Source organism: Rhinopithecus roxellana, chromosome 11 (genome assembly GCF_007565055.1).
Source record: "Rhinopithecus roxellana isolate Shanxi Qingling chromosome 11, ASM756505v1, whole genome shotgun sequence".
In the NCBI taxonomy this organism is placed as follows: domain Eukaryota; kingdom Metazoa; phylum Chordata; class Mammalia; order Primates; family Cercopithecidae; genus Rhinopithecus; species Rhinopithecus roxellana.
The window spans coordinates 45,629,962-45,642,553 of record NC_044559.1 but is presented as its reverse complement, the minus strand read 5'-3'; the positions used below and the strand labels follow the sequence as shown (position 1 = coordinate 45,642,553).

General features: G+C 44.2%; 1 protein-coding gene and 1 long non-coding RNA gene across 3 annotated transcripts in view; one reads left to right on the top strand and one right to left on the bottom strand.

Annotated features, from left to right (window-relative positions):
- The window catches only part of EDRF1 (erythroid differentiation regulatory factor 1), a 45,381-nt gene extending 43,054 nt beyond the window's left edge, over positions 1 to 2,327 (bottom strand). Inside the window, exons 1-2 of one of the 2 annotated variants that reach the window (XM_010357718.2) lie at positions 1,927 to 2,327; positions 423 to 631 (exon numbers count right to left, since the gene is read on the bottom strand). In XM_010357718.2, coding sequence (XP_010356020.1) covers positions 423 to 631; positions 1,927 to 2,034 — 317 coding nt within the window. In that variant the 5' untranslated portion in view covers positions 2,035 to 2,327. The remainder of the gene's footprint in view (positions 1 to 422; positions 632 to 1,926) is intronic. The other variant, XM_030940440.1, reaches the window with a different exon arrangement.
- A 6,964-nt stretch (positions 2,328 to 9,291) lies between these two features.
- Positions 9,292 to 11,248, top strand: LOC115900351. The gene is made up of 2 exons (XR_004059987.1): positions 9,292 to 9,421; positions 10,732 to 11,248. It is a non-coding gene; the product is annotated as an uncharacterized LOC115900351 (long non-coding RNA).
- Positions 11,249 to 12,592: the final 1,344 nt, after the last annotated feature.

Below are 12,592 nucleotides of genomic sequence, written 5' to 3'. Positions count from 1 at the left end.
TTTAAATCTGGCTTTTCCAGATCAACCTGCCACCATTTAATGAAAAACTCCACAGGAAAGATGAAGCAATGTTCAAGGTTTTCCTCCTCATGCACCAAGCTGATCCTTTGTATTCATATATTCAAAAGGTATGCAAATTGGCTAAAATAAAAGGGCTGATTGAACTCTGGCGGTCAAAACTCATCTTTGCTAATAATGTGATGCAGACTTGAAAGAAGCATATGCAATTGATATTGTATGTACATCTTCATATTGTAACATCATCTATTATCAGAATAAAAAGCCTTTGAAAATCAAATGTGATCTTTCTCTAAAGAGAAATCTTGACAAGTTAATGGGCATTACAAACTGAATTTAAAAGCAAATAAGAGTTTTAAGTGAGGGTGGAGGGGCAGGTAAAAATGCCACTGATTAATATTTACCTTGAAAATGGCTTGCTTTTCTTGCTGTTGCCAAGAATGGTAGTTCCTGCCGGCCCTAGTTTGGCACTCTCTCGTAACCAGTTGGCAGGTGGGAGTTTCAAGTCTGTTTTCTCTTCAAGGCGTGCAAATGCTGTTCGAAGAGGGGCAGAAGAGTATTTCACCACAGCTCGGCTCTTCACTTCATTGCCTCCAAGAAATAAAGCTGATCCCTAATTAACACATTGGGTGAAACTTTAATGAAAATTACTAGGAACGAAAAATCTCACCTTCATAAAAAAGAAAACAAGAACCTGTCACACCAGGCTTCACAAGGAACGTATGCCACATGTTACTAACAGCACTTAATAAATTTGAGCATAAATGCTAACATTTATTTAGTTCTTTTATACCAACTTCAAAGAAAAAAGATGAGTCAAGGAGTATGATGGTCATGGTTATCAGCTAGAAAATGGACCACCTACTCTACCTTTTAAAATTTATTCATATAATGTGGAGAAGCAGAAACCAAGGAGACTCAATGGTAACACGTTAACTAAATGCAAACTTCGATAAAGCCTATTTTCAGTATCAAAGATGTATTTTAATTCTTTTTTCTTTTAATTTTTGAGACGTAGTCTCGCTTTGTCGCCCAGGCTGGAGTGCAGTGGAGCAATCATGGCTCACTGCAACCTCGGCTTCCGGAGTTTAAGCCATTCTCCTGCCTCAGCCTCCCTAGTAGCTGGAATTACAAGCATGCACTACCACGCCTGGCTAATTTTTGTATTTTTAGTAGAGACGGGGTTTTGCTATGTTGGCCAAGCTGGTCTCCAACTCCCCGACCTCAGGTGATCCACCCGCCTCGGCCTCCCAAAGTGCTGAGATTACAGGCGTGAGCCACCGCGCCGGGCCAAAGATGTATTTTAATTTTAATAACACATCATTCATAAAGTAGTGTGGTAGAATATTTGGGCCTTTTTTTTTGTTTTAATGCAAATATTTAGTAATTGATGCATCGGTTCATGCATGTATGCATGGTTCAAATACTCCTGAGTCTCTAACTTCATAGCAAGGCATTGGGGGTTCGTTCCTCACAACCTGCACTTGCACACTCCCAAAGCAAGTTCAGTGTCTGGGTTCAATATTCTAACCTTTCATGCAGTCCCTTTTCTGCCTGGCAAACATTTTACATCTTTTGTGAATTAGTTCGGTCTCATTCTCGGCGAGTCACTGCCTGGCACCGTTTCTTCCCTCCTGCTTTGCACGACTGTGCCACGTTTTGGAACGACATATTTACAAAAACGCTCCTTGAGAGCAGAGATCGTATCTAACTCACCTGTCGGCTACCAGGACTGCTTTTAATACGAATACCTGCTGAAAGGAACACGGACTTCCACTCCCTGTTTTGGGGGTGTCAGGTAAACATGGAGAAGCCTCCAGAATCTGCCGGGAACCGTGGCATCCCTCCCCGGTGGAGCGGATCCTCGGCTCCGCATCCCTGGCAGGTGCCACTCCGCGGAGGACTCACCTGTGCAGAAGGTTCCTCGGATTCTCCCTGGGACAGGAGGCTGAGCCCTCCTCGAGCGGCGGCTCCGGCCGGCGGACCCTCGGCTCCGGCCTCCTTGGGATCCCCCATCACTTCAATCCAGGTCAGGCGAGACGAAGGGGGAGCACAGCAGCAGCAACAGCCAACCGGGCCCAAAACAGGGCAAGCGCCAGAGACGCTCAGCGGACCGCACTTCCGGTCTCTGCCAGGAAGAAGTAGCTGTGACTCGCCATTAAATCTCGCGATCTTTGTCCCATAGGCCCGGCCCCGCCTCCCGCTGCGGGTGCCACCTTCGCGGCCAGGGCGGGAATTGTAGTGCGCCTGCGCTTGTCCGAACCTCTTCGGGAGACTGCTTCTCGCGGTATCTGACTCCTAGATTCCGCCCTCTGCACGCAGCTCGCGGTATCTGACGCTCAGGCTCCGCCCCCTGCACGTCTTTGTTGGCAAACAGTTCTGGGGGTGGTGTGAGCTTGCCGGTGGTCTCCGCGTGGGAGGGGACGTGCAGCCGTCTGCGCTACCGTTGGCTCCGGTTACGTGAATTAGTGAGGGCTTCGCACTTCTTCCCCAGGCTTCAGTGTCACCTCTTTTCACGCGGGCACCCCGAGGGCCCGGACTGGAAAAGCGAGCCAGCCATCACAAGACTGGGCGCCCCTGCCCGCCTCTTAGTGCCCGTGTGGCCCCATCCTGGGTGTGGGAGCGGCGGGGTTTCCGGGAGGACGCTGGGACGCGCGGACGAGGCCCTCCTGGTTTAGGGAATGGGTGGCTTTCGGAGGCTTCTGGGGGCCCGGTATGCGCGCTGCTTGCAGGGCGTCCAAGGCTGTGCAGGAACCCTGCGACGCTGCACCTGGGGCCTCATACCGCGTATGTTTCCATTCGGGCGCTCTGGGTGGGCCTGAGGCTCGCCTTTTCTCACAGGTTACCAGGGGGTTCCTTTGAGTAGCCAGGAGGTGGAGAAATAGCCCGGGCCGTTTGCAAGCTTTGAAGGTCCAGGCTCTCTTACTTTCCCACTCTTCATTGTCATCTCAAACTGTCAAACGCAGCCACATCCATCATACATGTTTTGTAGTAAAAGTGTTTTGTTGTGCCGTAAGATACAGAAAGTGTTTTTAAGAATTAACTTGGCTCCTGCAGTTTGGCTGTCTCAATTTGTAATTCACATTTGGCTCCGATAACTCACTGTCCTGTCCGTTTTCAGGAATGCTCCTGATGAGCAAGCATTCAACTCACAAATTGCTTTCAAAGATAACAAAACAATTTTATGAAATTTAACAGGCCGGGCTCGGTGACTCACGGCTGTAATCCCTGCACTTTGGGAGGCCAAGGTGGTCAGATCGAGACTGCCTGACCAACAGGGTGAAACCCCATCTCTACTAAAAATACAAAAATTAGCCAGGTGTGGTGGTGGGCGCCTGTAATCCCAGCTACTAGGGAGGCTGAGGCAGGGAGGCTTGAACCCGGGAGGCGGAGCTTGCAGTGAGCTGAGATTGTGCCACTACACTCCAGCCTGGGAGACACAGCAAGACTCCGTCTCAAAAAAAAAAAAAAAAAAAAAAAAAGCCAATGTGCAATATGATCTTAATTTTAAGAAGTCTCCATTTCTGTATCTGTGTCCACAAAAACAGATCTGAGTCGTAAAATGAAGTGATTTAAATTTATTCTTTAATATTTTCTTTTCCTATTTTTATTTCTGATTATTATAATACGTAATTTTGTTAAGCTTTTACACACATACACAATTCAGCTTGTGGTAATCTTTAAATTCTGTTGTTTTATTGTATAATTCTATCTTTGTAAGAAAGAAATAGCAGTGATTCTTTTCTCAGGATTCAAATATTTTGCATGCTTCTTGAGAAGTGCCTAGACACGTGTTGATGATGCTTAGTGGGAAAATGTGCTGAAATAGCCCGTGAAAAGACAGTATGAAACAGAACCAGGAACTCAGCACAGAAAAAGAGGTTGGCAGCACACAGGATAATGGGAGCTCTAAGGGTGACCAGGGACCCTTGGGACTGACTGTGGACGAAAGCCTGAGTCAGAGCTGGGTCTCCAGCAGCCACACACAGGACCAGGATTACAGTACTGTAATTTAGTTCGTAAAGGAGCAAGATTGCTGGGGGCTGGAGCAATTGGGCACATCTGGGTTACATAAAATTTATATATGCTTCTTGCTCTAAGAGCTTATTAATTTTTTCTTTTTCCCTAGTCAGACACTTTTACATGCTGCTGGAGCTCATAGTGGTCAGGAAAATTTTTAAAAATAAGTGAGAAACCCACTTTTACATGGTGTAGTGTTTTTTAAAAAGTTATTGTCACTTTTTAATATAGGAGGTTGAAATATTTTGTGGGAAAACACGGAGTTTAAGTCATTACTCTTAGAATTTCAAGTTTTCAGACACTAATTGATTTTCATTTTCATATTGTACCAGTGTCTGCCTGTTTCCTCCATCCCTGTCCTCCTGCCCCAGGGCCCCACTTGGGATGTACCCCATCATCCGTGACCTGCTCTGCCTTGTCTGTGTAGTTATCCTGGCTCTTGTAACTACCCATGGCTCTCAGGTGTTTACCTGCCTCTTCAGTGCCTGATGCTCTAGCTACTAAGAGTATTTGTGGAATGAATGAGCAGCGTGCCTGTTCGCTGCTCCAGCTACTTGTTCCATAGCTCCACGTTTGCTGGTGCTTTCCTCTGCCTAAAATACCTTTTCCTTCCTCACCTGGCTTCTCTCCTAACACCTCCGCCTCCTTACCCCTCAGGGTTCCTTCCTTTGTTCCAGTCACTTGTATTGCTTTATCCTGCACTTGTCACATTATAGAAAAATTACCTGTTTGTATCTGCCTCCCTTCCCGACTGTGAGCTCCTCAAAGGCTGGTGTCCCGTCTGATCACTGACACCAGGCACAGCACAAGCCGACAGAACTGTTTCAGCCCTTAGGCAACAGAGGGAAAATGACTGGGGCTGACAGGCTTTTAAAATGCTCATCAGAATGTTTGAGACATAAAAACAATATTGTTGGCTCCAAAATATTTTTTAATCTGCAAAATCAAAGCTAAAAATGTTTAATGAAGTAGCTCTGAAATACTGCAATGTCAATGTCATTAATTATTAAAGGTCATATTGACATACAGTTTGTTCCATTCTAAAACAGTTTGTAGATAGGCTTTCTCAGTTAGCAAAAATCCTCCCAGCAGGCAATGATTTCTGAGAAATCCCAGTCATTTGTAAATTCATGTAGTTATTTGTATAGTTTCCAAAACGTTATAGCAAGACAACTGTAAATAAGGCAAATGTGGTTGGGGCTCCTGGCAGAAGTACAAGTGGCCAGGACACTCACGGTTCTTATCTAGCCTCACTGACAGAGCATGCCAAACTTGAAAACCTCTCAACTCGGGGACCATTTGGGGAATATGCTTTTCAGTTTGCCATGGGCCCTTCCACAACCTAATGTCTTACCCCTCACCAGCCTCATTTGTTTACTTTCTGGATCTTAGAAAGTTCTGAATTTCTGACTCCTGATCCTAGACTTTTAGAGCTGAAAGAGATTTGAGGTCGTCTGAGCCAATCTCTTGCCTCTTGAGAGCAGTGCAGTCCAGAAAGGAGAATAGGATCGACTTGTTGAACATCATACAAAGGTAGTTACAAAGTTAGGACTAGTACCCAGGTCTCCTACCTTAGCTTTCTAAAAAGTCAAATAGTAGACATAGGCCAGTGGAATTTGAAGTTGTCTCATAAACACCTGAGCAACTTATTAAGCAAACAGATCCTCTAGCCACCTCCAGAATCTAGTATCTCTGGGGTAGTGCTGATTAGTCTACATTTTTAGTGCAATTGTTAAGTTTCTGACAACCTTGCCCTGTAGATTGTACCTTTGGACAGTGGTCTCCAAAGACAATCCCCTGAAGTGCAGGGAGACTAACTTTTTTTTTTTTAATCTGAAAAGGCAAAATTAAGCTTTACTAATATGTAATATACAGATTGACACAGGTGCCCTTCCTTGGGCCATGTTGAGCTGGTCAAATAAGATTGGGTTATACTGACAAAACAAATGATCCCCAAGTGTCAGTGGCTTATAGCTGGGTTAGCCAGAGAAAGAACAGGATGCAAAGTTAAATCTGAATTTCAGATAAACAGTGAAAAAATTTTGGGGATGAGAATGTCCCAAATAATTAGCATAAGTATGTCCCATCTGATGAAGCAGCGTCAATCTGGAGCATTGCCAGTTGCAGTAGCAGAGGGACAAAAAGAGATCAGTGCATTGCAGACTAGCTCCAAAAGCTTTTGGTCAGAAGTGGCAAACATCACTGCCATTCACTTTTTTTGGCCAAATAAATCATACGGCCAAGCCAAGCATACATATGGCAGGGGAGACTGGACCCTAAGGAAGGATGTTGGTTATCCATGACCGTTATGCAGTCTACCACAGGCATATATGGTGGCTTGGATAGGCTATTGGATGCCATTCACAAGGTCAAAGTTGGTGAAAAAGCAAAGCCTTTTGCAGAATCTTTTCAGAGTTTTGTGATGAGGGATGTCTTAGTCTGTTTTGTGTCATGATAACAGAATACCTAAGATTGGGTAATTTATTTTTAGAAAAGGTTGATTTAGTTCATGGTTCTGCAGGCTGGGAAGTTGAAGCACATGGCTCTGGCTTCTGGTGAGAGGTTTCAGGCTGTGTCATAATATGGCAGAGAAGATCAGTGGGTAAGTGGACATGTGTGAAGAGAGGCAAAACCAGGTGGGTGTTCTGACTTTATAATAACCCACTCTTGCAAGAACTAACCAATTCCTGAGAGAACTACCACACTGAGATCAAATTTCAACATGAGTTTGGTGGGGACATACATATATCCAGATCACAGCAAGGAGTGACCTTGAAAATCTTGTACCCCACAGAGATCACAGATCATCAGTGGTAAAGCATTCAAAAGAATTGTCAAGCTTGAAAATGAGTTACTATATTTTCTTTTATAAAGAGTGTTCTACATTTTCTCATCTGTGATGACATGTAGCTGTCATTAGGATGATACCCAGGCAAAAGTTTCACAAAAACAAACAGACTGAATCTGTTTCTTCAAAACAAAGGTGATGTTTTAACAATGAGTGGGCCGGGCGCGGTGGCTCACGCCTGTAATCCCAGCACTTTGGGAGGCCGAGGCGGGCGGATCACAAGGTCAGGAGATCAAGACCATCCTGGCTAACACGGTGAAAACCCTGTCTCTACTAAAAAATACAAAAAAGGGCCGGGCGCGGTGGCTCAAGCCTGTAATCCCAGCACTTTGGGAGGCCGAGACGGGTGGATCGCGAGGTCAGGAGATCGAGACCATCCTGGCTAACACGGGGAAACCCCGTCTCTACTAAAAAATACAAAAAACTAGCCGGGCGAGTTGGCGGGTGCCTGTAGTCCCAGCTACTTGGGAGGCTGAGGCAGGAGAATGGCGTAAACCCGGGAGGCGGAGCTTGCAGTGAGCTGAGATCCGGCCACTGCACTCCAGCCCGGGCGACAGAGCGAGACTCCGTCTAAAAACAAACAACAACAACAAAAAAGCAATGAGTGGGAAAGTATTTGCTTTTGTTTTTATTTTGACAGAGTTTTGCTCTTGTTGCCCAGGCCAGAGTGCAGTGGTGCCATCTCGGCTCACTGCAACCTCCGCCTCCTGGGTTCAAGCAGTTCTCCTGCCATCAGCCTCCTGAGTAGCTGGGATTACAGGTGCCCACCACCATGCCCAGCTAAGTTTTTGTATTTTTAGTAGAGACGGGGTTTCACCATGTTGGCCAGGCTGCCCTCAAACTCCTGACCTCAGGTGGTCCACTCACCTTGGCCTCCCAAAGTGCTGAAATTACAGGCATGAGCCACCACGCCCGGCCAGTATTTGGTTTTCAAAAGAATCTTATGGAGAGCATTTTTGAAAGTAGATGTTTAGAAATCTTTCCAACATTATGTGATTTTTGTCTCTAAAAATGATGTATATTGCTTATAAAAACTCATATCTGCACACTTAACTTAGAAACTGAAATTCCTAACCTCTTTTAGAAATCTTCCAAATGGAGAGGTTGAGTTTTAAATATATTGAGGAATTCTAAGGAGGACAGTGGCATAGTTCTGGCTTACTTAAGGCGTGCGGAGGGAAGAGAGCCAGCAGAGCTCGTCCAGAGGCAGCAAGCCTCATGTGCTCCTCAGCCACACCGTCAGGGGGTTTGAAAAATCTGTCCACACTTAATTGTTTTCTTTGATACTAGTTGTCCTACCCAGAACGCCCAGACTGATCTCTTTATCAGCTGCCAACTGATTTGTTTACCCCAAAAATATGCCTGCAAGATTCACAGTTCCCAGGCTGCCAGCAGGTTTTTCTGTCTCCTATCTGTTATACATCCTGTTTTTAATTTTGTTCCATGACAACAGTCTATTGACCTTTCTTCTTGTACAAGTAAACAAATTGCATATAAAACAACTAACTAAAAATCTCTGGGTTATTCCTTAATACTGTTTAATTGGTTTGTTAAAAAAAGACTGATGGACTTCAAAGAAGACGGAAATTTAACTAATTACATTTCGGTTAAAACCTGTGCATGATTTGTGCCTACAGTTGAAATGAGCAGTTTGATTTAGTAAACCCTGAGACCATGTCATTTTTTCAAGTAGGCTTGCTTATCTTTTGAGATATTTTAAGTGATGACAGCCATTAAAACCACATCTTAAAATAAACTTGACTTGGAAGGAGACCTCAAAATGTTACACCACAAAGTTTTCAACCAAGATTCTCAAAAATAAAGACTATTCAGCAATTTTGCTCTTTTAAAAAATATTAATGAAAATATAACTAATTTTCAGTCAGTAAATTAAAATGTTACATTGTTTTCCACTTGTTTTATGTCCATGTATTAGTGACAGTATATCATTTACAAATAAATATACATTATATTGGGGTTGCATGTTCAGAATTTTTTTTAATTTTAATATTTTTAGAGAGCACCCAAGCTGGACTTGAACTCCTTCCTGGACTTAAGTGATCCTCCTGCCTCAGCCTCCTGAATAGGTAGGACTACAAGTGTGAGTCACTTTGCTCAGCCAGAAATGTGTTTAATAATGGTGAATGATAACAAATGTTTATGGATCATTGCTTCTAAAAAGACTTTATATTAGACACACTGTGGTACCCAAAACCAAATGCTAGCTACTTTTTAAGTCAAAAATAATTAGCCAGCTAATGATCTATATTTTGCTTTACAGTTTAACTTGACAAGAGTAGAAAAATGTCAAGGTACAAGACAATGCAAAACGTAAGGACAAAGGAGAAAAGCTTCCCCTTTCACCCTCTGAAGGTTTTGCTGAAAATGAGCTGAAAAAGGCAGAGCAACAGGAGAAAAGGCATGCGTTTATTTTAACGTGCATACCATGGGGAACTGCAGAAGAGTAATGACCTAATAACCCAGCAGGGTCCAGATGCCTGTATACCCTCTCTTCATAGGGAAGTGGGGGATGAGGTGGGTAGGAGTAAATGACAAAAGTTCCTCTGAGCTCTGGGGGAGGTGTTGGGAAGAAGAGGGGTGAAGTGTCACCTTGCACAAAGGTTGTCAGTACTGCCTTCAAGAGAATAGATGAGTAGTCTGTCTGGGTGTAGTGACAGCTCCGTCTCTTCTCTTCTTTCCTGGTCATTTGATGAGATTCCTAAAGATGGGAGTTCTTACGACTATTGCCTTTTTTTCTTTTTTTTGGAAAGAAGCTTTGTTAGATAAGAAAATTCCAGAGAGTCAGTCCGGTCCCTCCAGGTGCTTCTAGAAAGAGGATCAGAGAAACAAGGAGATAAGAAAAGTCAGAAAGAGAGCTTGGGTCTAAGGCTTATTTCTAAAACCTTTCGATTTTCAAAGTACTCGACATGCCAAAGCACTATATTTTGGGGAATCATTTTCTGCACCCCAACAAAACCTTAATACACAATTTTTCAGTGTAATAGCAAGACACCCTTGGTTATAGCTATCTGACATTTAATCATTACTGATAATTATTTAATTGCTGCTCTGTAGATTCATAACAAGCAGAGTATTTGAAGTTATTGAAACTATTTCGACTGCATTTGAAGGAGTTTATTTTCTGGACACCTGATGAACTCGAATTCTTTTCCAAGCTCTTAGCATTGACTTTCAGGATACAATGCAAGTGACTGCAAGGGTAGACTGTCTCTGCTAGGTATCCCTTTTCCAACAGAATCGTTCTCAGAGTCTTTGTGAGTTTTCTCCTGAAGCTGATTAATATCCTAAATGAATCCTAGGAAGAGTTTCAAAGTCACTAATGTCTGGTCTTCAGGCATGTGGGTGGCTGGAGCCCAGGCAGTTATTCATGCTGCACGTGCACCTTAAGCTAAGGATGAGAAGGAAAAAATTCTCAAATGAACCTTCCAGTCAATCTGATACAGTCTGCTTGTGAGTTCCCCTCTGCCTTTCCAGTGAAGGGCCTGACCTTTGCAGACCCTACTGAGTCATTTAGCTATTAAACATTTACAAGGAGGCTTCCAATGGAGAGAACAAAAGGACAGCATTGCTTAGTGCAAAACCATCAAGTGTCAAAGCCACCGACTGGACCTTTTTACTAAACATTTCTAGAACATTTATCTTCCCCCGTGCATTGAAGAGAAATATATTTTACTTTCTCAGTGTAATGCAGTCACAAGGCACCCAGTAATAGAATCCATTGCTCGTGAATGTTGGGCAGAATGGTAACTACTGGATGAACCAATGGTGTCATCCACATATGACAATTTTTTACATATTTATTTACATGTTTTTTCTCTCTCTAGGAAGTGGAGCCAGAATCCACAGATGTCATTATCCATCTGCACACTTTGTTTACTACCCAGAAGGCAAGAATATTGCATTTCAAAAGTATCCGGACTTTTGTTCTTTATCACAAATGACTTGGGAAGCTCTGACCACTCATGTTTACCCTGAGTGAAAGTCCCAGTCAAAGCCTTGCTTCCTGGAGAGCTTTGAGATTTTGGTACAAAGGCATTTTATAAGCACAAAGTGGAAAAGCATCATTCATATTCATTTGCTGCTGTGGCATTTCTCCCTGGAATCTTCCTCTTGTCTGTCAACATTAGGCAAAAGGACTGGCCTCATCTACTTTGCAAATATTCTTGTAATGGTCTGGAGGTAGGAAAAGGACACCCAGCACAAGAGTAAGAAGGGAAACTCAAGCTCTTCTGTTGGAGAGTCTCAGGCTTCTTTATCCATAAAACTGATTGGACATAATTGGTGTGGGTTTATGATTTGTTTTGGAAAAACCCGAGTATGAAATCAATACCGTGCTTTGTGCATCTTGGCTGCAATGAATGTTTTTTATGTGATTGCAACTGTTTTTTAGAATGCAACTGTTCTGGGCAGAGGATGGTCTGCACTGGCCTCCACTGCACTGAGAGGCTTGCAGAGTGGAGAAATGTCCACTAACATGGCTTCTGTGAGGTGTGGGCAGCTCTTTTCTTGGTGTGGGGCTCTGTTTGGTGTGATGTAAGAGGTATCGCAGGGCTTTCCTGTCCCAGAAGATCTTAGTGGATGACACCTGTGGGGGTTGCCAGCTGGATTAGGTGAGGCAGAGCACACAGCTCCACCTAACATGTCCCATTCTCATCTGGAATATTCCAGGACATAGGGCACTACCCAAGAGGCAGAGCCTGGAGTGGCATTATACAGGTGAAAGATCTGAGTGCCAGGCCCATATAAATGAGGTGGGTTGGGGTGGTCGAGGTGCTTAGAGAACAGGAGAGCTGCCACAGGAAGAAATGGTACCCACAGGGAGGAAGACCCATGTCTCAGACCCCTTCCTTTATACCTCTTCCTGGGACCTCCTCGGAGTCTGCAGATCAGCTGGTGCTTCTCCGTCTCCTGTCGTCTTCAAATCTTTTCATCACAAAAAATGTTCAGTGTAAACGTAAGTAGAGAGAACAGTAAAAGGAACCCCCATGAGCCGTCACCATCACCCACCATCAATAGCCATCAACACGTGGGCCGTCTACGTCCATCTTCCCTACTTTCATCCCCGCTCCAGATTATTATCACAAGTAGCTCATCCCTGGTTATATTTCATTTAATCCTCTCTGTTGCATTTTTTTCTGGCCATGTTCTTCTGTCTGTCAATCACCGTTTTAAGTCAGTCTGCTGGGTTGGCTAGGAAAAGACATTTCTCAAGAAAGACTTCTAAGTAATTTTGAGGGAAATATTCAGATTGACCAAACAAGGTATGCTTAATTTAGTTCAACAGTTACTTACTGAGTCCGAGGCTCAGTGCCGGATTCAACATATCTGTAAAACATGGTTTCTGGCCTACAGGGTTCAGTGCTCTAGTTCTGGGTGTGGGACGAGGGCCATAGCAAGTATTCACTCCAGAAAGGCAGAATGTGGCCACTGAGAAAGGAAAGGTACAAGGTGTGGTGGAGGTTACAGGGCATGACAAACACACTGGGCTGGGAATAGTGACAGTGGAAAGGATCAGGAAGGGTGGTGAAGCCTTATGCACTGGAGAGACACTTGGAAACCTGGGCAGACAGTGGGACGGTGACGGCAGAACACTTAAGTGTGCAGGTGGGAATGGCAGTGGGGGACAGCAAGCCTGGCAGCGAGAACACATGGTGCAAGGGGCCCGGTCGGGGACGGACCTCGGGT